Source organism: Impatiens glandulifera, chromosome 2 (genome assembly GCF_907164915.1).
Source record: "Impatiens glandulifera chromosome 2, dImpGla2.1, whole genome shotgun sequence".
In the NCBI taxonomy this organism is placed as follows: domain Eukaryota; kingdom Viridiplantae; phylum Streptophyta; class Magnoliopsida; order Ericales; family Balsaminaceae; genus Impatiens; species Impatiens glandulifera.
The window spans coordinates 15,378,953-15,402,490 of record NC_061863.1 but is presented as its reverse complement, the minus strand read 5'-3'; the positions used below and the strand labels follow the sequence as shown (position 1 = coordinate 15,402,490).

Genomic DNA, 23,538 nt, shown 5'->3' with positions numbered 1-23,538 from the left:
GTTCATGACCATCTTTTTAATCATATATTTATGTTTATTGTCATCTACCTCTTCATGATGTAATAAATATACAATTAATGTATATTTGAAAGGCACAGGAACCATAGATATGAGAGAATTCCGCCTAACATGAATTCTCAAGCAATCGTAGAAATAAAAATATGAGAATTTATAATCCAAATGAATGATTAAGGTTGTGTAAATAAAAATTTCATTTCTCAATCTTAGAGTTATCATTAAAATAAAGCAAGCATTACAACCTTAAGGTTGTTAGGTTAGATAATCACATGAATCCAACCCAATGAGAAAAGTGATCTCTTATCTTGCCTTTTAAATATTTTCTTTTCATTTGTTGTCGGTCACTGATAATAAAATAAAATAAACATTTAATTGAATAATTCAAAATGCAACCCAAATTATGAATTCAAGACATTATCTTACTAAATCTGAGGTTAATTTTTGTTTTGGAATGATAAGTGATGTGACAAAGAATTTGTATTTTTTCTGTAACAAATAATATAAAGATCGCCAACAGTATTACAAAAGTTGTAATACTCAATACAACACACATAATAAGAAACAAAGCATAAAACATACGAGTGATCTTGCAAGTACACCACATGTTTCTAAGTTCTTGTTCTTATTAGATTTTTCCATCTTCATGAAGTTATCCATTAAAGTCGTCAACTGCAAGATATAGAAAAAGAAAAATGGCATGGTCATTCCCTATTTGCATCAACATCCGCTTCTTTGGAAGATGAAACAAAAGGTGGACGACCCCAACGAATTCAAAACAAAGAAACGTCTAAAGAGAGACGATTTACCGACCCGAGAATCTTTTGTTGGTTTCTTTGCCTAGAATATTCTTTTTGGGTGTTTGTCCCACATAGGAAGTGAGCAAGAAAAATGTATTGACCTGGCCCTATAAATAAAAGGCTTGAGTGTTAGTTTTCTCTTGAACTATTGAGTATCTGTAATCCGTGTTAACGTTTATAGTGGAATATTTTTCAGTGGCTCTGCCCGTGGATTAGTCAGCACTTTTGCTGGATACCACGTTAAATCGGGTGTCGCTTTCATTATGTCTTTTACTATTATTATTATCATTGTTCTTGCATCCGTTATAACAAATTGGTATCAGAGCAGGGTTGTTCAGATCTGCTCAGGAAAGAACGATGGTTGGAGGTAAAAGTTTGAAAGCCGACAAGTTTACTGGGAGGAATAGTTTCAGTCTGTGGCAGATCAAGGTCCGAGCATTGTTGAAATAACACGGCCTATGGGCTCCCTTGATGAAGCATGCACCTGTCCCACCACCTGCTGATATGGAGTCTTTGGAAGAAAAGGCACACTCAACATTGCTCTTGGCTCTGGCAGACGATATCATTACTGAGGTGGCTGAGGAGGAAACCGCTGCTGGTTTATGGTCTAAGCTGGAGACTTTATACATGAAGAAGAGCTTAACCAACAAGTTGCTTTTGAAGCAACGTCTGTTCAGTCTGCGTATGCAGGAAGGTACACCTCTTAGAGACCATCTAGATCAATTAAATGCAATATTATTATATCTGCGTAATATTGATATTAAGATAGATGATGAGGATGTTGCCTTGATTCTGTTAGTTTCTTTACCAATATCATATGAAAACTTTAAAGAGTCTTTCATTAGTGGTAAAGATTCATTGGCTCTAGAAGAAGTTAGATCTGCCCTTCACAATAGAGAATTGCGACATAGCTGCAGTGGCACTGTTTCGGATAGTCAGGTTGTTGGGCTAGTTGTAAACAACCATCAAGGATATGGTAAACCGGGGAAAAAGAAGTTCCCCAAGAAACCAGTCAGTAGGGGTTCGAAACCAACAGATGTGTGCAATTACTGTAAGGAAAAGGGACATTGGAAGAATGAATGTCCAAAAAATAGACAAAGTCAACATGAGAAGGCACCAGGTACTGTTGCAGTTGCTGAAGATGGTACAAACTCTGAAGAGGATATTGCCTTAGTTGTTGATGGTCACACACATTATACTGATGTGTGGGTTCTGGATTATGGAGCATCTTACCATATTTGTCCTAGGAGGGAATGGTTTTCAACCTATGAGCAGGTGGATGGTGGAAATATTTCTATGGTCAATAGTTGTACCTGCAAGGTGGTTGGGATGGGCTCGATCAATATTAGGACTCATGATGGAAAATTCCGTACACTGAACGAAGTTAGACATGTTCCACACATGAAGAAAAATTTGATATCTCTAAGTCTTTTGGACAAGAAGGGGTTTAGTTTCAAAGGTGAAAGTGGAGTCTTACATGTTTACAAGGGTTCAAGTGTGATTCTGAAAGGTGTGAAGCAGAACACTTTGTATTTTCTACAAGGTACTACGATATTTGATTTTGCTATTGTTGCTTCCTCCGAGATTGACCAAGGAGACGTGACGAAGTTGTGGCACATGAGGCTTGGGCATATGAGTGAGAGGGGGATGCAAATTCTGGCTAAAGATGGTCTTCTGTGTGGGCATAAGATAACGGATCTTGGGTTTTGTGAACATTGTGTTTTTTGGGAAACTATATCGCAACAAGTTCCCAAAGCGATTCATAGAACAAAAGGCACACTTGATTACATTCACTCTAACTGTTGGGGAGCGTCACGTGTAGAGTCTTTGGGGGGTCACAGGTATTTTCTGTCGTTGATTGATGATTATTCAAGGATGACTTGGATATTCATAATGAAGCATAAGAGTGATTCTTTCAAGAAATTCAAGCAGTGGAAGGCATTAGTGGAGAATCAAACTGGGAAGAAGGTCAAGAGGTTACGAACTGATAATGGTTTAGAATTCTGTTGGTCTGAGTTTAATGAGTTTTGCAAGACTGAGGGGATTTCCAGACATCATACGGTTAGGAATACACCTCAGCAGAATGGTGTAACAGAACGTATGAATCAGGCACTACTGGAGAGAGCTCGGTGTATGCTCTCAAATGCTGGGTTAACAAGAATGTTTTGGGCTGAAGCAGTTAACACAGCATGCTATCTGATTAATCGTGGACCTCACACAGGTATAAATCTGAAAACTCCTTATGAACTGTGGTCTGGGAAGCTTGTTGATTACTCTATTTTGAGAATTTTTGGTTGCACGGTCTACTATCATGTCAATGAGGGGAAGTTGGAGCCAAGAGCAAAGAAGGGAGTATTTGTAGGCTATGGGAATGGTGTGAAAGGATATAGGATCTGGTCCCCTTCTGAGAGAAGGGTTATTCTAAGTAGGAATGTTGTCTTTGATGAAAATTTCATGCTTAAACCAACTGTGAAGTTCACCATTCTGGTAGATTGTGGTGTCGAGAAACAGGTGGAGCATGAAAAGACTGAGGCTAGTTGTGAAGCAGATGAGAGTTTTTCTCAACCATTTTCAGTGGCAGATTTTTCAGTTGCTCCATCATCATCTGTAGAACATCAAAATCTAGCTCTTAATCTCCCTAGAAGAGATAATTTTGGTGTACCTCCTATAATGTATGTCTATGAGGACATAGTTGCCTATGCTTTACAGGTTATAGAGGAAGTGGATCCTCATGAGCCATCCACCTACAAGGAAGTTGTTACGGGTACTGAGTCTGTCCAATGGCTTGCTGCCATGGGAGATGAGATGGCGTCACTTCAAAAGAATCAGACTTGGGAATTAGTTAGAAAACCACTAGGGAGAAAGGTTGTCACTTGTAAATGGTTGTTCAAGAAGAAGGAAGGGTTGTCACCAGCTGAGGGGGTCAAGTATAAAGCTAGGTTAGTTGCTAGAGGGTTCAGTCAGAAAGAGGGAGTGGACTATAATGAGATATTCTCACCAGTAGTTAGACATACTTCCATCAGGGTGCTAATTGCTATAGTTGCACATCAGGACCTGAAACTCGAACAGCTAGACGTGAAGACAGCTTTCTTACATGGAGAGTTGGAAGAAGAGATATACATGACTTAACTAGATGGTTTTCAGGAACCTGGAAAAGAGGAATATGTTTGCAAGTTGAAGAAGTCCTTATATGGACTGAAACAGTTTCCGAGGTAGTGGTATAAGCGGTTCGATAGCTACATGTTTAAGATTGGCTATTCAAGGAGTCCGTATGACAATTTTGTCTACTACAACAAGCTCAAAGATGGTTCCTTCATCTATTTGGTATTGTATGTAGATGCTATGTTGCTAGCTGCTGAGAAGAAGTCTAACATTCAAAAGTTGAAGGGACTACTCAGTATAGAATTCGAAATGAAGGATTTACGTGCTGCTAAGAAAATTCTGGGAATGGAGATCTACAGAGATAGAAGTCATAAGAAGTTATTCTTGTCACAAAGGATATATTCAGAAAGTTCTATCGAGGTTTGGAATGGCTACTGCTAAGCCCATTGATACTCTTAGTGCTTCAAATGCACATTTGTCTGTAGTATTTACACCTAAATCATCTCAGGAGAAGGAATACATGTCACATGTTCCTTAGGCTAGTACAGTGGGAAGCTTGATGTATGCTATGGTCTGCACTAGCCCGGATCTTGCACATGCTGTTAGTGTTGTCAGTAGGTTCATGGGAGACCCTGGTAAGGAACACTAGCAAACTGTGAAGAGGATTTTCCGCTATCTCAGAGGTACATCTGATATTGGTCTCAGTTATGGTGGTGATAGTCAGTGTCTAGTATCTGGTTACTCAGATTCTGACTATGCTGGAGATGTACACAGTAGAAGATCGATGATCGGTTATGTATTCACGCTTGGTGGTTCTGTTGTGAGTTGGAAGGCTACTCTACAGCCGACAGTAACTTTGTCTACTATAGAGGCATAATATATGGCTTTGACAGAAGCTGCTAAGGAGGGAATTTGGTTGAAAGGATTGGTTAGTGACTTGGGTCTACACCACGATCAGGCTTCAGTGTACTGCGACAGTTTGAGTGCAATATGCTTAACCAAGGATCAAGTTCACCATGAAAGAACAAAACACATTGATGTGAGGTACCATTTTCTGAGAAGTGAGAAGAGGATCAAGGTAAACAAAGTGGGGTTTGCAGAAAATCTAGCTGATATGTTTACCAAGCCGGTTCCGCAGAGCAAGTTTCAACACTGTTTGAACTTGCTCAATGTTAGAAGTTGTTGATTGCCCTTGAAGAGGCAAGGCCTGAGGCAGAGCAGGTCACATCTGGGCATTCAGTGTAATGCATCTGTTTTGTTTATCTGGGCATTCAGTATAATGCATCTGGCACATCTGGTATTTAAAGTACATCTGGTGCATCTGGCTATCTGGGAAAATATTCAAGTCAAGGTGGAGATTTGTTGGTTTCTTTGCCTAGAATATTCTTTTTGGGTGTTTGTCCTACATAGGAAGTGAGCAAGAAAATTGTCTTGACCTGCCCCTATAAATAAAGGGCTTGGGTGTTAGTTTTCTCTTGAACTATTGAGTATCTGTAATCCGTGTTAACGATTATAGTGGAATATTTTTCAGTGGCTCTGCCCGTGGATTAGTCAGCACTTTTGCTGGATACCACGTTAAATCGGGTGTCGCTTTCATTTTGTCTTTTACTATTATTATTATCATTGTTCTCGCATTCATTATAACATCTTTATTATCATCCGCTTTTAAAATCATCTAGATGTCTGATACTTTGATACTTTGGAAGAGGAAACAGAAGGTGGGCGACGCCATTCCCTCTTCTCCTACTACAATCAACACGAAACCTAGTTTGCATCTAGAGAAAGAAATCATTCTAAATTTTAATTTTATATTGAGATAGAAATGGACTTTATTACCCAGGAGAAACTCAAATAAAACCCGGTCTCATGAGCCACCTCTAAATAGCCATATTAAGCAAATTTTCAAGGGATATAAATTCGTCATCATTTGGTTCCAATATATTAAATTAAATATTACGGTAAAAGAGTTCATCTGATGTCAAAACTTTCGATAGAACCTATAAAACACAATATGCAATTGTAGGAAACAATTTAAAAATTAAGTTTACTATAAACCCAAAAAAATAAACCTAAAAAACTCTTACATTGATGGCGGCACGTTTTAAAGGCAACGAATTAATGTATAACTTAACTTGCTTGTAAATCAAATTGTCTAGAACCAAGGCAGGTTCACGATTTTCATGTTTTAGCCATGGATGACCTGTTTTAACCACATAAACAAATCTGGAAATCCATTTTTAGAAACATAAATAATTTTTCATTTTTTTACTTACTTAATGTTTGAGCAACTGTCATTTTTTTTTCCTATAATCCTTATTTAGAATTCTTTTAACAAAATCTTTAGCCTCTATAGAAGGTGAAGGCTAAGGGGGTCAACGAAATTCGGATAAGCTCTTAGAATTGAACAAAAGATTCTAGATTTTATTTGAGACCAGAATGGTCTACTTCCAGATAATAGTATATATGTTATCACTCCAATGCTCCACGTATCTGCTTCCACACTATAAATTTACTCAATACTTGAGGAGCCACATAATAGACGTTCCTCGCCATATCATTCAGACGTTGATCTACAATAAGTAAAAACTTAACTCATGATCATGATCCTAATTATTTTACATGCCCTAATAAAATCTAAAAGATCAAAATCTATAATCTTAATGGGAGCATTTTTCTCTTTCGTGGTAAAAAGGAAATTCTCGAGTTTTAGATCAAAATGTACAACTCCTTGAAGATAAGGCAACAATACTTAGTATTTGGACAACAATACTTTTAACATCTTCCTTAGTATATCTTCCACCTCTGAAATAAAAGAAATATCAACTAAAATCAGAAACTCCTTAAATCCTATATAAATTTAATCTCGTACCTTGACAAAATTTTATTCAAGAGTTCTCCATCTTTACACAATCTGCAAGTAAAATTTCTTGATTATGATTTTATGTTTAAGAGATCATATTTTTTTTTGTGAAAGACGACTTAGCGTCAATATAATAATGTTAGAATTATCCTAATTAGATCCTAATTTAATATGTGAGAAATTAAAATCTGAAATGCTGAAATACTGCGAAAGCTTACCTTAATTAATTGCATGAATCTTCTCTTGCATTGTAATAGAAAAAGTCTTTAATCTCTCTATCTTTAGACTTTCTTTTTGTGGAATGGTTCTTCCATTTGATGAGTAAGTCAATAGTTTTCTCTCTCTGTTGATGGGGGACGCAAAGGAGAATTGACATTACTTCAAATGAGGACCATTACCGTTACATATAACCAATAATAAGTTAGTTATTACAGTTTGACAATTTCTAATTTAGCCCCTTCATAAAATTAGAAATGCCACTTAGGCATCCTCACTTTATATTCATGACAAATACACCCATAAGCCATAAACTTAATTTCACATTAGATCGCATCATTTTGGCTTATATTAAATATGACATATGCACAATTATTTATATACAAGTGACCCTAAAAATTTCAACAATCTCCCACTGGGTCACGTATGTACAAAAATAAATGTATTAATCATAATGCGCCTAAAGTTTTATGTCATCTCAATCATAGGTTGTATTAAACAATTTTATCAATTAATTATATCAATATAGGACCAAAGAGCTCGTTGTTGTATTTAAGCACAACTAGACCCAACAATGATCACATAAATCAATACAATTAATTGACAAATCATATCATGAAGGTGAGGAATGAAAATTCCATGCAATGTGATCTTTTCATGTCAATTTTCAACTAGTCCTACTTGACTTTAGTGAGATCATACTTTAAACATAATTATACAAAGTGTAATGAACTGAATAATACTTAATTTCTGATCAGAATAAAAAACCTCATAAATATCTATAAAATAACTAAATTGAAAGACAACCAAACTACAAACTCTCACTGAAGTTAGAGATTATCGATCTCTACGACACTCATACGAGCAATATTCTTATGAAAGACAATGGACGATAAACCCATTATCAAGTGGTTCATAACCATAGAGTTTGTACATAAATATTTTATAGAAATTTATCCACTTTGTATCATTTCTTTCATAACAATAAACTTGATGTCAATATCACTTAATTTGATGCCTAATAACATGTCATAAATTCCGCTGCAATAGTGGATGACATCATAAGTGTTTATTTGACACTTCTTCAAGAAATAACAAAACCAGTTAACGAAAAATATAACTCGAAGTGGATTTCATACTGTTTTGGCATCCCGTAATATCGGAGTTAGAATACTCAATGATCTCAAGACTATCCGACTTCCTATATGTGAGCATTTATTTCTTAGTTCTTTTCAAATATCTCATAATTATTGGCTACTTAATGTCAAGCAAAATTTTTGACAAACAAAATGTCACCCATATATAAAACCATAAATGGACGTGTACTCCCACTAAATTTGTGATACATAAATAATCAATTAAATTCACCTCAAAACCAAAAGAGAGAATTGTTATTTTGTGGAATTTATGGTATCACTAACGAGACGCTTCTTTAAGTCTATAGATAGTTTTTTTTAATTTGCAAACTATATTAATTTGGTCTCTCGACACAAAGTTTTCTCATTGCACCAAATTTTTTTCAATGTCTCTATTGAAAAACTCCTTAACATCGATTATGGTGAAGCTCCATATCAAAATATGCAACGAGTACTATAAATTGTCCTTAAAGAGTAATTCAATTAAACTGGATTGTCATAAAGACACTTGATTTTGAGGTTGTTGAGTTTGTACTTAATGAATTTGATCAATATTGTCTTGTTACTCTTGATTTTTGAACATTATCATCAATATCAATAAAATCTTTATCAATGTCAAAAACACTTGAGATATAAACCAAATCTTCCACAATATGAATTATTGATCTAAATCATTTTTAAAGACAAAATCATTTCTCCCCACAAACTCAATATTCTCAAAAAAATATTGTAGTCTCGTCTAAAAAAACTATCTTTAACTTGACATAATAAAAAATTATAGCCCTTAATCACTTAGAATATTTAATAAAATAGTTGCTCACATTTATAAACTTAAGAAATAATTAAATTCAAATAATGATTTATCCCATCTCAAAATACTTAATGCAACATTAATATCGAGTCTTTGGACAGTAATATTAATTGCTAATAGTATTTTGATGTAATGATCAAACATTAATAATAAGACATATAAAATAATCAATCTATCTTTGGATGGATTAATTATTCACATGAATAAGACTTTATAATTATTACATATTTATCATCACAAGTATTAATGCAATTCTGTCAATTAATTATCAGCTTTTGGCCAAATAATATAATCACATGAATTACACAATACTACCATTCAAAATTGTCTTGAATTAATTTCAACAAACATTGTCACTTTGGTGATTATTTATATCAATCAATACAATCCAAATAATGAACAATAATATCATTAATTTGAATTTAAATATTATATTATTGTATAATCCAAATCAATAATATATGATTTTCCAAAGAAATATATAATTTATTTTATTATAAAAAATAAAATTTTACCTTAGGCCAAATCTTACTTCTTAATTTGAAATTTGTAATATCTTATATTAATTAAATTAAATAATAAATCTTCAAGATTTATTTGACCAAATTTCAAATATTAGCCTAAATCCAATTATTAATTAATTTATTAATAATCATTAATCTTAATCTTTTAATTCTTATTCGAAAGATATAATTAAAATTTTATTATATATTGATTTATATATTTATTCTTTAATTTTCTTTGATTTATAATATAAATCAAAGAAAGTTAAAGAATAATGTTATATATATATATATATATATATATAAATATATAATAAAATTTTAATTATATCTTTCGAGAAAATATATTATTTAATCCCTCTTCCTTGACAACAAATATCTCTAATAATTAACCGTCAATTTAAAACAAAACAGAGAATTCCTCCTTTAACGAGAAAATCTAAACTTTCAAACAAAGAATTCCTCCTTTAACTTTTAACTAGAAAATCTAAACGAGGATCTAATTATCCATAAATCTAGTAAACATTATTAAATAACATCATAAATCTTTATATTCTTTATTGAATTATTCCATCTTACCAAAAAATCAATATATCCAAATATTTATTTTAATTCAAATATAGAAAATTCAAATATTCATTTTAGATTTTAAGATCTTATAAGAGAGAAAATTTATTTTTAATTCAGAATATATGAATATAGATATATATATCTTTCCGATTAAAATTTTCAATTGAAAACATGAAATTATATATATATATATATATATATATATATATATATATATATATATATATATATATATATGATTCATGATAATCTAAATATCCCTAAATCAAGCGATCTTATGAGATAATTCAAATATCTCTTCGCATCAATCTTAACATCATACAATCTTAATTAATATATAACCGTTTCTCTTTAATCTAAATATATATTTCTCATCAATCTTAACATCATACAATCTTAATTAATATATAACCGTTCCTCTTTAATCTAAATATATAGTTCAAGGACTTAACGAATATTCATAAATCTAGAATAAATATTTATATCTTTATACCAAATTTATTTGAAATTATCACAAATTAATATATATATATATATATATATATATTCCTAATAATATGCTTTTATTATGAATTGCATGCATATAAATTTCATTCATATATCGATATAATTTTCTCACAGGATGGCTCTGAATACCAATTGTTAGATTTATCTAAATTAAATCCTAATAATATATGTGAGAAAATAATACTACGATTAACGAGATTAGAGCGTACATGTACTCATCATCTCTTTCCTTATATTTGAAAGATTCTTTAGTTTTCTCTTCCTTTAGAAGTGGAATGGATCTTCCAATTCCAATTGATGAGTACGTCAAATTTGTTTTCTCTCTCTGCTGACTCCAATTCCAATTGATGAGTACGTCAAATTTGTTTTCTCTTTCTACTAATGGGACACAAAGGAGAATTGAAATTACTTCAAATGGGGACCATTACCATTACATATAACCATCAATAAGTTAGTTATTATAGTTTGACAATTTCTAATTTAGCCCCCTTCATAAAATTAGAAATGCCACTTAGGCATCCTCACTTTATATTCATGACAAATACACCCATAAGGCATAAACTTAATTTCACATTAGATCACATCATTTTGGCTTATATTAAATATGACATATGCACAATTATTTATTATACAAGTGACCCTAAAAATTCCAACAAATAAAAGCCATAAAAAGGAAAAGGAGTTACATGAGTTCAAAAAAAATCAGAGTAAAAACAAACTGAATGAGGAGTGCAATGAAATATGACAAATGATAATTGAGAATTAAAATGCAATGAAATCAGTGGTTAGTGATTCTTATTGCCTGTGGGAATACGTCTCCACGTTCGGATGAGGGAGTTGCAGTCGGTGATAATATTGTTTCAGACTATATTTGCATTGTTGCAGACACCTGAGAAGGCTCTAACGTTCCTATCCATCCAAATGTGATAAACAATGTTGGCAAAAAAACACTTGAAGGTATTGGAGTTGAATTCGTTGCCTTTGGTCTTTATGATGGTGAGGTCCTTGATGTCGGTCCATTCGTTTGGGAAGATGAGGAGGCTTATTGATGAGGAGAATCTGCGCCAAAGAAAGAAGGCAAAAAGGTACTTACCAAGGAGGTGTTCAATGGACTCCTCATTTCCCAAGCAAAGAAGGCAATTAGGATCCAGAATGCTCATGTACTTCTTTATCCGATCACGGATATTGAGTCTCTCATGAAAGGCGAGCCATAAAATGAATTGGTGTATGGGGATCACTTTGGTAGACTACATTAAGTGGGACCATGGGACAACGTCCCCATGATCACAAACACAATCCCAAGCAGACCCAAATTTGATTCAACGCCAAATTTGATGAACGCGAGACGTTTTAACAATATAAGTTCAATTTTTTAACTAATTAATCTATATATATAATGATGCTTAATTTTCTAAGTGTCCGGATTTCAGGGTCGAGAACTTTGGTTAATTTGGATATATATATATATATATATATATATATATATATATATATATATGTGAGAGTAATATATATTTGGGTCGTATTGTGGGTTGATCCGCTCATAAACTTAAAACGGTTAAAAATAAAATTCAAAATGCTATAGGTATGTTTCGAATTTGCAACATAACAAAACAAATACAACCCTTTAACCAACTATGCTAATAAGACTTTATATTTAAAATTCAACACCAAATTTAATGAACGCGTGACGTTTTAACAATATAAGTTCAACTTTTTAACTAACTAATCTATATATATAATGATGTTTAAATTTAAAGTGTTCAGATTTCCAGGTTGAGAGTGTGGTTAATTTGAATATATATGTGAAAGTAAATTAAAAATGTTATTAAATTTTAACCGTAATTTTTTTTCTCGATTTTTATATTATTACTCGTACAAATGCACGGCCTAAATCCTAGTATTATTAATGTATTACAATATTTGCTAATAAGCTTATTTAATTCTTGATCAATTTGTTCACTTCTATTTTAAGTTTTGTATCTATTTAAATTGTAAGTAGATACGATTTTATAATCACTTATATTTAAAAAATTCATGGTTGACGTAAAAAAAAATTAAAATTTTAATAGAAAAAAATTGTTTTAGGTGAATGATATTTCTAATAAAAAATGCTTATAACAAACTTAAAATTAAAGAATTTTAAAAAATATTGGTATGTGACTATGTTCTCACTTTAAAATATTTTATTTATTTAATTTAATTTTCTTCAACCATGAGGACCTCGAGGCCGATAAGCCATTAAAAAAAATTCCGAACATTCATTTTGACCAATGAATTTGTCTTGGATAGTGAATTTAGGCCTACAACTTCAAATTATGCATCGTAACCTATAAATTGGGCAATGTTGAATTGTGAGAAATAAATTCGTATATTTACTGTCCAATCTAAGTTATCTATAGTTTGTTTTACATAAAAGACTTAATATTGAAAAATATTTCAGTTAAGACAACCGTTAAATGTGGTTTGAGAGTTATTGTTAATATTTTATATAACTATGTGAATTAATTCGATTTTCAATTGAAAAAAAGGTCTACCACTTAAATATATTAATATAAATTTAAAATAAATGCTAAATAGCTTACAAAGGTATATATTTCGTTTTCCAATATCCAAATTCATGGATTTGTTGGGCTTAACACAACTCAAACCCTAATTCTAACCCAACTTAACAAATAGGCTTTTCGGGTTTAACTCAACCCTAACCATAACCCTAACTCCAACTCTAATTTCGGAGTTTGGTTTGACTATTTTTTTTATAATTTATTTAAAAACTATATTTTTTATAATATCTTATTAGAGTATTAATTTATATAAAATATTGTTTTAAAATATATTTTAACTATGTATATATTAATAAATTTAATAATATTTATTTATTTAACTCTAGATCACTTTCAAATAAGTATGTTTTCATGTATAACCAATAATAATAATTATTTATTATTATGAAGATGTTTGAAAAATTAATAAAAATGGTTCTTAAAAAAAATATAATTGACACAAATCAAAATAATTTTTTATTTTATTATTGTATATTAATGCACTAAATTAATTGAATAATTGTTTAAAAAGATGATCACATAATAAAATTAAAATTGAATATTGACTATTAAAAAAAACTTAATATAAAGGACTTATTTGGACAAAATTTGTAGTATATGTTTTATATTTTATACCACTAAAAGACAATTTTAATGAATTACATTTCTCAATGATATAAATCTTAATGAAAAAAATAAAATAAAATAATTTGATATCAATTATTGATATCTTAATAAACTATAGATACAGATTCTTTAAGTGACAAAAAAATTTAATTAAAAATTAAATATTTTATATTTGATCCTTACTAAAATGACATGAATTAAAGAAGGGTTAATAAATTTCAGGCCAAAATTTTTGAAAAATAAAATAATAGTAATAGTAAAATAAAAATTGTAAGCTGTTGGTATTGGTTGGCCCAACATTGTGGCCCAATCTCTAGTAACCCGCTTATTGGGCTTGACCTAATAATATAAATAGATACTACTCTCTTGGTGGGATGTAGAGGTCAAATTTCTTTGTGGTGTTTGGATGCTAGTGAGAGGGTTGCCTCATTTGTGTGAGATAGTGGTGCAACGGAATCGATAAACAAGAGAACTGAGCCAAACTTCAATCGCATTCACACCCAACAGTGGTATCAGAGCTAGGGTTTAGAGTTTGTAATTGGAGTTTGAGATTGGGTTGGAGGATATAAGTTATCTTCACCAATAAACGTAGATTTGTCCTTGTTTCTTCCTTAATCCTCGTCTTTTATTCTCTGCTTCTGCTGCTACTGGAGGAAAAAGAAAGCCGCTGTGGCCTTTGGAGAAGAAGTCGTTGTTGACTTGTTCAACCGTTGTCAGTGTCGCGTTTGTCGCGACCGTTGAGAATCAAAGCCGCTACCGTGCCGCTACTGTGCCTCTACCGTGCCGCTGTCGTGCCGCTGCCGTGTCGTTGCCGTGCCGCTACTGTGCCTCTACCGTACCGCTGTCGTGCCGCTACCGTGCCGCTGCCGTGCCGTTGTTGTGCCTCTACTGTGTCGTTGCCGTGCCGCTGTTGTGCCGTTGTCGTGCCGCTACCGTGTCGCTATCGTGCTGCTGTCGTGCCGCTACCGTGCCACTTTCGTGCCGCTGTCGTGCCGCTGCTGAGAAGACGAAGCAGCAAATCCCCGAGCGGGGTGGGTAAGTCGAAACTTTCTTTAAGTTTTGCAAGGTATCATAGCTTGAACCCTCTTATTAAATTCTGCCAATTGATTGTTAATTGCTTTTAATTTGTTTGATAGCATGTCTGGTGTTAATCAATATGGTATGGTTCCGTTTGACGGAAAAACTGATTTTAGGGAAGTCATGCATGTGAGGGGTAGATCTCAGGGTAGGTCTAGTACCCAAAAGTGTTATAATTGTCATGAGTCTGGTCATTTTATCAAGGACCGTCCTAAGCCTAAGAGAAATCAGCATGTGGAAAATGCTAATGTGGCTGTTTGTGAGGGCAATATGAGTGATATTTTTATGATTAATAATCTATGTGATTATGCTAGCTTAAACTCTGTGTTATCTGATTCTTTGTGCAAATCTGATTGGCTAGTTGACTCTGGTTGTACTTTTCATGTAACTCCATTTAGAGATTTGTTTTCCAACTATAAAGAGATTGAACATGGTTTTGTGTCTATGGCAAATTCGAAAAATTGCAAAGTGTTAGGAATAGGTGATGTATGCCTAAGGTTCTCTTGTGGCTCTGTGTTTACTTTGAAGAATGTAAGGCATGTTCCTGATTTGCGTTATAATTTGCTGTCTTGTGCATCTCTTGAGAATGATAGTTTGGAGGGAAAGTGGGGGAAAGGTGTTATGAAAATTTTACGTGGGTCTCTTGTTATCTTTACTGCTAAAAAGATGAACAATCTGTATGTGTGTCATGCTGAGACTGCTTGTGACTCTGTGAACTCTGTGATTGGTGATAAATCTGTTCTTTGGCATAATAGATTAGGTCACATGAGTAACAAAGGTCTAGAAATTTTGCATAAAGGTGGTCACTTTGGTAGTGATAAATTGTCCCCCATTCCCTTCTGTGAATCATGTGTGCTAGGAAAACAACATAAGGTGAGTTTTCCCATCTCCTCTTACCCAAATGTGTCTAAGTGTACTGATATCCTTGAATATTTACATGCTGATGTGTGGGGTCCTTCTAGTGTTGTTACACATGGAGGGAACCAATATTTTCTGTCCATCATTGATGATTATTCTAGGAAAGTTTGGGTGTTACTTTTAAAACATAAGTCTGATGTTTTTGAAAAGTTTAAAGAGTGGAAGATTTTGATTGAGAATCAAACAGGTAAGAGAATCAAAACTCTTAGAACAGATAATGGTCTTGAATTCTGTAGTAAATAGATGAATGATTTATGTGTTACCTGGGGTATTAAAAGACATAGGTCTGTACCGTACACACCACAGCAGAATGGTGTTGCTGAGAGGATGAACATGACACTTCTAGAGAGGGTGAGAGCTATGTTAGCGTCATCTGGTTTGTCTAAGAATTTTTGGGGGATGCTTTGCATACTGCTGATTATTTAATAAATAGGTCCCCTAGTGTTCCCTTAGGAGGGAAATGTCCCGAATCTGTGTTTTCAGGTAAACCTCTTGATTTGAGCAACTTGAAAGTTTTTGGTTGTGTTGGCTATGTGCATCAGAAGGTTGACAAGTTGGAGCCTAGGTCCAAGAAATGTGTGTTCTTAGGCTATCCTGAAGGGGTAAAAGGTTATAGGCTTTGGGATAGGAGTGAATCTGGGCTTAGGACTGTGATAAGTAGAGATGTTGTCTTTAATGAGAATGATTTTCCTTGCTTGTCTATGTCCCCCACTCCTGTTAATGATGCTCCTAATAAGGTGGAGCATGTGCATGTAGTTTTTGATCAACCTGTTGAACATGATGTGAATGCTCTAAATGAGGTGGAGCATGATAATGTGCATGATATTGATGATTTGAATGATTCAAATGTGTTGTCTGATTCACATGATTTATCTGATGATTTACATGACTATCAACTTTCTAGGGATAGAAGTAGAAAAACTGTTAGAATGCCTACTAAATTTAGGGATGATAATTTGAATAATTGTAATATGTATGAATTTGCTTTTAACATGTTTGAATCCCTAGACTGTAATGGGCCTAGCTCTTACAAAGAAGCTTTGAGGTCTAAGTTTTCTACTGAATGGATTGTTGTTATGAATAATGAGATGAATTCCTTGAGAATCAATGATACTTGGAAACTTGTTCCTAAACCTCATAATTGCTCCTTAGTTGATTGTAAGTGGTTGTATAAGGTGAAGCAAGAGTCTGAAAAAGTTAGATTCAATGCTAGGTTAGTAGCCAAGGGATTTACTCAAAAGGAGGGAATAAATTATGCTGAAATTTTCGCTCCTATTGTCAAATTCACTACTATTAGAATTATGCTTGCTTTAGTTGCTCACTTTCATTGGGAATTGAAGCAAATGGATGTTACTACTGCTTTCTTACATGGTGAACTTGATAAGAATATTTATATACATCAACCTGAGGGGTTTGTTGACCCCAAATTACCTTATCATGTTTGTTTGTTAATAGCCTTGTATGGTTTAAAACAATCTCCTAGGCAATGGAATATCAAGTTTGATAAGTGCATGCAATCTTTGATGTTTAAAAGAAGTTCTTCTGATCATTGTCTTTACTTCAAGAATATAGACTCTGTGCCTGTATTTCTTTTATTGTATGTGGATGACATGTTGATTGTTAGCCCATGTCTGAAGTCTGTTATGCATGTGCAAAAATCGCTTTGTGAAAATTTTGACATGAAAGACTTAGGTGATGCTAAGAAGATTTTGGGCATGAATATCATTAGAGATAGAACAAAATTTTCTCTTGTGTTGAATCAAAGTGCATATGTTGCTAAAATTTTGAGTAAATTTTCTATGTCTGATGCTAAATCTGTGAATGTGCCTCTTGCTTCCCACTTTGTGTTAAGTAAGGATCAGTCTCCTAAGACTGAAACTGAAATAACTGAAATGAAGAATGTGCCTTATTCCAATGCAATAGGGTCTGTTATGTATCTCATGGTTAGTACTAGGCCTGATATTGCATATACAGTTAGTTGCTTGAGTAGATTTATGTCTAACCCTGGTATTCCTCATTGGAATGATTTGAAATGGCTTTTGAGATATCTAAAAACCACTGTTGATGTTGGTTTGACTTTCTCTAAGTGTTCTGTAGGTACAAAGTTAGTTGGTTATGTAGATTCCAATTATGCTAATGATAGGGATAATAGAAAGTCTACTACTTCCTATGTGTTTACTTTGTGTGGCTCTTGCATAAGTTGGAAGTCTCAACTTCAACCCATTGTTGCTTTATCTACTACAGAATCTGAGTATGTAGCTGCCACTGAAGCCTTTAAGAAAGCAATTTGGCTTAGGGCTGTTTTGTATGAAATTGGTTTTCTTGACAAAAATGTGGTTGTGTTTTCTGATAGTCAATCTGCTATTCAACTATGTAAAAATCCTGTTTTTCATGATAGAACTAAACATATTGATGTTAGGTTTCATTACATTCGGGATATTGTTGAAAAGGGCATTGTTAAGTTAGAGAAAATTCCTTCAGAATTTAATCCTGCTGATATGGGTACTAAGTGTCTACCTGTTGAAAAATTTATTTCGTGTCAACGGATTTTAAATTTTGACTTAGGGAAAACTCTTTGAGGTTCGTCTTTTATGGGAATGGCATGCTTTGTGATCTTGCCTTCAATCTTTGTGATTTTCCCATGCTTTGTGCTCTTGCGTTTGATCTTTGTGATTTTCGCATGCTTTGTGCTCTTGCATTTGATCTTTGTGATTTTCTCATGCTTTGTGCTCTTGCGTTAGATCTTTGTGCTCTTGCATTTGATCTTTGTGATTTTTGCATGCTTTGTGCTCTTGCGTTAGATCTTTGTGCTCTTGCGTTTGATCTTTGTGATTTTCGCATGCTTTGTTCTCTTGCATTTGATCTTTGTGATTTTCGCATGCTTTGTTCTCTTGCATTAGATCTTTGTGATTTTCCCATGCTTTGTGCTCTTGCATTTGATCTTTGTGATTTTCGCATTCTTTGTGCTCTTGCGTTAGATCTTTGTGATTTTCCCATGCTTTGTGCTCTTGCGTTTGATCCTTGTGATTTTCGCATACTTTGTGCTCTTGCATTTGATCTTTGTGATTTTCGCATGCTTTGTGCTCTTGCGTTAGATCTTTGTGCTCTTGCGTTTGATCTTTGTGATTTTCGCATGCTTTGTGCTCTTGCGTTTGATCTTTGTGATTTTCGCATGCTTTGTGCTCTTGCATTAGATCTTTATGATTATCCGCATGCTTTGTGCCTTTGCCCCTGGTCTTTGTGATACGAGTCTACCTTGGGTATTCTCTTTGTTGCCTCGGTGGTAATAAATTGGCGATGATGTGTCTTGCGATTCCGTGATTGTGTTTTGCATTGTTTTGGGCCAAAGGTGGAGATTGTTGGGTATTGGTTGGCCCAACATTGTGGCTCAATCTCTAGTAACCCGCTTATTGGGCTTGACCTAATAATATAAATAGATACTACTCTCTTGGTGGGATGTAGAGGTCAAATTTCTTTGTGGTGTTTGGATGCTAGTGAGAGGGTTGCCTCCTTTGTGTGAGATGGTGGTGCAACGGAATCGATAAACAAGAGGACTGAGCCAAACTTCAATCGCATTCACATCCAACATATGCTAAATCAATTTATATATAGTTTATTAATATTATTATTTCTTAATTAAGATAATTTTTAAGTAAAAAAATTAATATTAATTCAATTAATGAATTAAAATAGTCACTAATTTAGTTGTGAATTTTAATGTATAAATCAAATGAATGGAAACTATTGAAATATACTAAATTTAATTTGTTATGACAATAAGAGATAAAATAAAATTCAATAATACAAAAGAGAAATAACTTAAAGTTATTTTAAAATTATAACTACAAATATTTATTATATTAATTAAAATAATCAAAATTTCAGAATAGTGTGGACCCTGCTTAATTACACAAATGTCACATTGTATCTCCTTTGGTGGTGTGCATGCGTGAGGCCACGAGGAACTCGCTCCCTCTATTATTAATTAAATAATTATTACCGAATAAAAACACATGTTCATCTTCTCAATAACTTCACTACAAAACCCAACTCACCATTTCTTTCACCTACAAACTTCAAACAATGTACAAATACGGTCTGTGCGCGGCGGCGGTGGCGGTGGCAGTTGCGACGGTGGTGATAACTCACTTTATTTACAAATGGAGGAACCCAAAATGTAACGGCGTACGGCCTCCGGGTTCAATGGGTTTTCCTTTTATCGGCGAGACTCTTCAGCTCCTAACCAAGAGCCCTTCTCTAGATCTCCACCCTTTCATCAAGAACAGGATCCAACGGTAACTTCAAACTACTTTTCAAATAACTAATATTAGATAGAATCTAGCTAACTGAAAACATGGTATTAATATCGATCGATTTGCATGCAGATACGGGCCGGTGTTTTCTACGAATATGGTTGGTCGGCCGATGATAATATCGGCCGACCCACAACTGAATAACTTCATCTTTCAACAGGAAGGGAAGTCGGTGGAACTTTGGTACCTTGATTCCTTCCAGAAGCTTTTCAATTTAGAAGGTGAGGCTCGGCCTAATGCAGTCGGTCATATTCATAAGTACGTTAGGGGAGTTTATTTAGGTCTTTTTGGGGCCGAAAGCCTGAAGACGAAGCTTTTAACCGACATAGAGATAACGGTTAGGAACAATCTCCTTAACTGGACTACTAAAGGAACCTTCGATGTCAAAACGGCTACATCTCAAGTAAGATTAATTAATTAATTATCACCTAAGCTGTTTTAATTATTCAATATTAGATTATAGGAACTTATTTTCTTGGGTCATTTTACTTTCACTATTTATTTAAGTATGTTAAATTGTTGATTTATAGGATGTGGGTGAAGAAATTTGTTTTTTCTAATAAAAAAATAATAATCAACTATTTATTTTTTTATAGGGAAAGATAGAAGTGTCCCACTTAACAATTAATATCTGTAATGGGCTTAAATTATGAGTTATAAAATTAAACTAAATTGCATCCCTAGAGTAATTAAGTGTCGAGGTTTTATCTAATAGAAAAGATTTCATTTTAGATTCTCACTAAAAAAAAAACACTTAAGTACTTAAGTTGACTCTTAGATGTAACTTTCTAAAAAAAAATTAACTAAATTATTTGAACAAAACATAATTGACATTTGTGTCTCAAATCTCAACCTACTCATAAATTATTAATTATGATGCACAAAAGAAATATAAAAGAAAAAATAGTGATCTTTCATTTTTCACTTTTGTGTATATGCTGATATGGGTAGAATCGAAATAATCAGAAAATTCTTAGCTAAAATTTTTTTTTGTTGTGGTATAAAATAAATCGGAATTCCCTAATTATATTACGTTTGGCATGTGTTGTATTGTAGATGGTAGCGGTTTTTGCAGCAAAATACTTGTTTGGGCACGATGTAGGAGCCAATTCAGAGGAAATAGCACATACAATAGACGGTTTTGTACAAGGTCTTCTGTCGTTTCCATTGAATGTCCCTGGTACAAGGTTCAATAAATGCATGAAAGTAAGAATATATATGTTTCTTTTTTCTTCTTTTGACTTTTGAAATGGAAAATATAACCAAAATTTGAAATAATTTGATTGTCAGGATAAGGCGAAACTAGAGAAGATGATTACATACGAGATGAAGAACAGAATGAAGAATCCGGGAAAAGGCGATTTTCTTGATCGAGCTGTTAAGGATTTGAATACTGATTTTTTCATTACTGAGAGTTTCATCATTTCGGTCACAATGGGAGCATTATTTGCAACTGTCGAGTCTATCTCGTCAGCAATCGGTTTGGCTTTCAAGTTCTTTGCGGAGTACCCTTGGGTTGTCGATGACCTCAAGGTATTTATTCATGCTTCCATTTTGTAAATCTTTTCATTTCTTGATTAGAACTTGTTTTAAAAAAGGTATAAATTGTTGAGTAAATTTTAATGTGTACCATTTCCAAATATGACATGATTATATGTTTTCAAATAAGCTCATTTTAAAGTATGATATTTATATCGGGTTTTAATTTATTGAAAAGTAAACTAATTTGTATTTTGTTTGTGATCAGGCCGAGCATGAAGCGATAATAAAACAGAAGGAAGACAAGGACGCCCCACTAACATGGGACGAGTACAAATCAATGACGGTCACAATGCATGTAAGCGTTGAGACATCTTGTTAAGAAATAAAATATGCAAATCTTATAGTAATTTCAACTACGTTTTTATAGGTTATTAATGAGACATTGCGATTAGGAAATATTTTCCCGGGAATCATGAGAAAGACACTCAAGGACATTCCATACAAGGGTAACTAAACTTAATTCAAACTTGTTATTACTTCTATCTATAATTTGTCTTTTCATTTTTCATTTTAAATTGTTATTAAGGCTTGAACTAGGAACTAATAAAGGCTTAATGTATAATTTTTTCTTCTATATTATTATTTCAAAATTTTGTAAGGTTACACTATTCCAAAAGATTGGGCCATAATGGTTGTGACTTCGTCGCTTGCCATCAACCCTAAAGTTTATCCGGACCCCCTCTCATTCAATCCAAGGCGTTGGAAGGTTAACCGAAAACATATATTCAAATCATCAAATTCCTATGTAATATTTGTGTTTAAACATAAAAGTAAATCATTTATTTTGCAGGATATTGACGCCGAAACTCAAGCGAAGAATTTCATGCCCTTTGGGGGAGGTACACGGCAGTGTGCCGGTGCTGAATTGGCAAAAGCATTCATAGCCACCTTCCTACATGTCTTGGTTAGCGAATATGAGTAAGAAACTTAAAACCTAAACTTATTTATAACGAAAAAAACAAGATAAAAATTATATCTAATATTTTCGAGTAAGAAATGGGGAGTAAAGAAGGGGAATATCATTCGAGTTTTTTGAATTTGTAGGTGGACGAAAGTAAAGGGAGGCAAGGTGTCGAGGATGCCCATGTTGCAATTTGATAATGGCATTTTCATTACTTTAAAGAAGAAGAATAAGGATTGAAAGAGAAATCAGAAAGAGAAATAAAAAAGAACTATATTATGTTATTATCTGCATTTAGAATATGTTATATGTAGTATGTTACTTTTGTTTTTGGGGAGGATGTAGGGGCTTTGCATCCTTTGACTCGGACATGGAGTGACTTTCAATCATATTATGTTCTATCAAGGTCTGTCTCCTCAAGTGTCTTTATAAGTAGTGTCTTGTCCTACATGTCTATTTATGTCGCGTTCAATATCTTTTATGGTGTAGTTTGTCTCTATTATTATTAATAAGCCAATTATCATTTGGACTCAAATTTTGGGTCATATGGGAATTTAATTATTAAAATTTTCATCATTTGAATAAAACGGTGCATCGATGTGATGCTGGAATCAGATTTGTGTGCGCAGTTTTTACTCAGGCCTAATAAACCTTGACATTTTCGGGGCCGGTATATAAAGTCTAAAATACTCTTTTGTATCATACAATGGGATAATGACTTTTTCAAACTTTTATATAATCTAAATTAAAAAAAATTTCAAACTTTTATATAATCTAAATTAAAAACTTATTCAAACTTTTATATAATCTAAATTAAAACTTATTCAAATATATAAAAACTTTTATATAATCCAATTTTCAATATATATTAAAAACTTATTCAAACTTTTATATAATCTAAATTAAAAACTTATTCAACCTATTATATAAAGTTTGAATAAGTTTTTCATTTTTATTATATTTTAATCTTTATATATAATATATTATATATGTATATATAATTTCTATTTTTTTAATATATAATATATAAAGTTGGAAAAAGTCATTATCCATTGATATCTGGATATATATTTTTACCTATTTTGAGTTTTAAAATT

At 33.0% G+C, this 23,538-nt stretch overlaps 1 protein-coding gene across 1 annotated transcript; it reads left to right on the top strand.

The window, feature by feature from the left end:
* The first annotated feature begins 19,765 nt into the window (after positions 1–19,765).
* LOC124925864 (cucurbitadienol 11-hydroxylase-like) lies at positions 19,766–22,692 on the top strand. Its single transcript, XM_047465982.1, has 9 exons — positions 19,766–19,980; positions 20,071–20,401; positions 21,055–21,204; positions 21,289–21,531; positions 21,746–21,835; positions 21,908–21,986; positions 22,140–22,246; positions 22,331–22,458; positions 22,585–22,692. The coding sequence occupies exons 1-9, from the start codon at positions 19,769–19,771 to the stop codon at positions 22,679–22,681; spliced, it is 1,437 nt and encodes a 478-aa protein (XP_047321938.1). The 5' UTR covers positions 19,766–19,768; the 3' UTR covers positions 22,682–22,692.
* The last annotated feature ends 846 nt before the right edge of the window (positions 22,693–23,538 follow it).

Bases quoted from the DNA above. Each gene is read 5' to 3' on its own strand.
- LOC124925864 (XM_047465982.1), top strand. From the start codon at position 19,769: ATGTACAAATACGGTCTGTGCGCGGCGGCGGTGGCGGTGGCAGTTGCG. The intron at 19,981-20,070 runs GTAACTTCAAAC...ATTTGCATGCAG, and splicing joins ATCAAGAACAGGATCCAACG to ATACGGGCCGGTGTTTTCTA. The intron at 21,836-21,907 runs GTAAGCGTTGAG...ACGTTTTTATAG, and splicing joins CAATGACGGTCACAATGCAT to GTTATTAATGAGACATTGCG.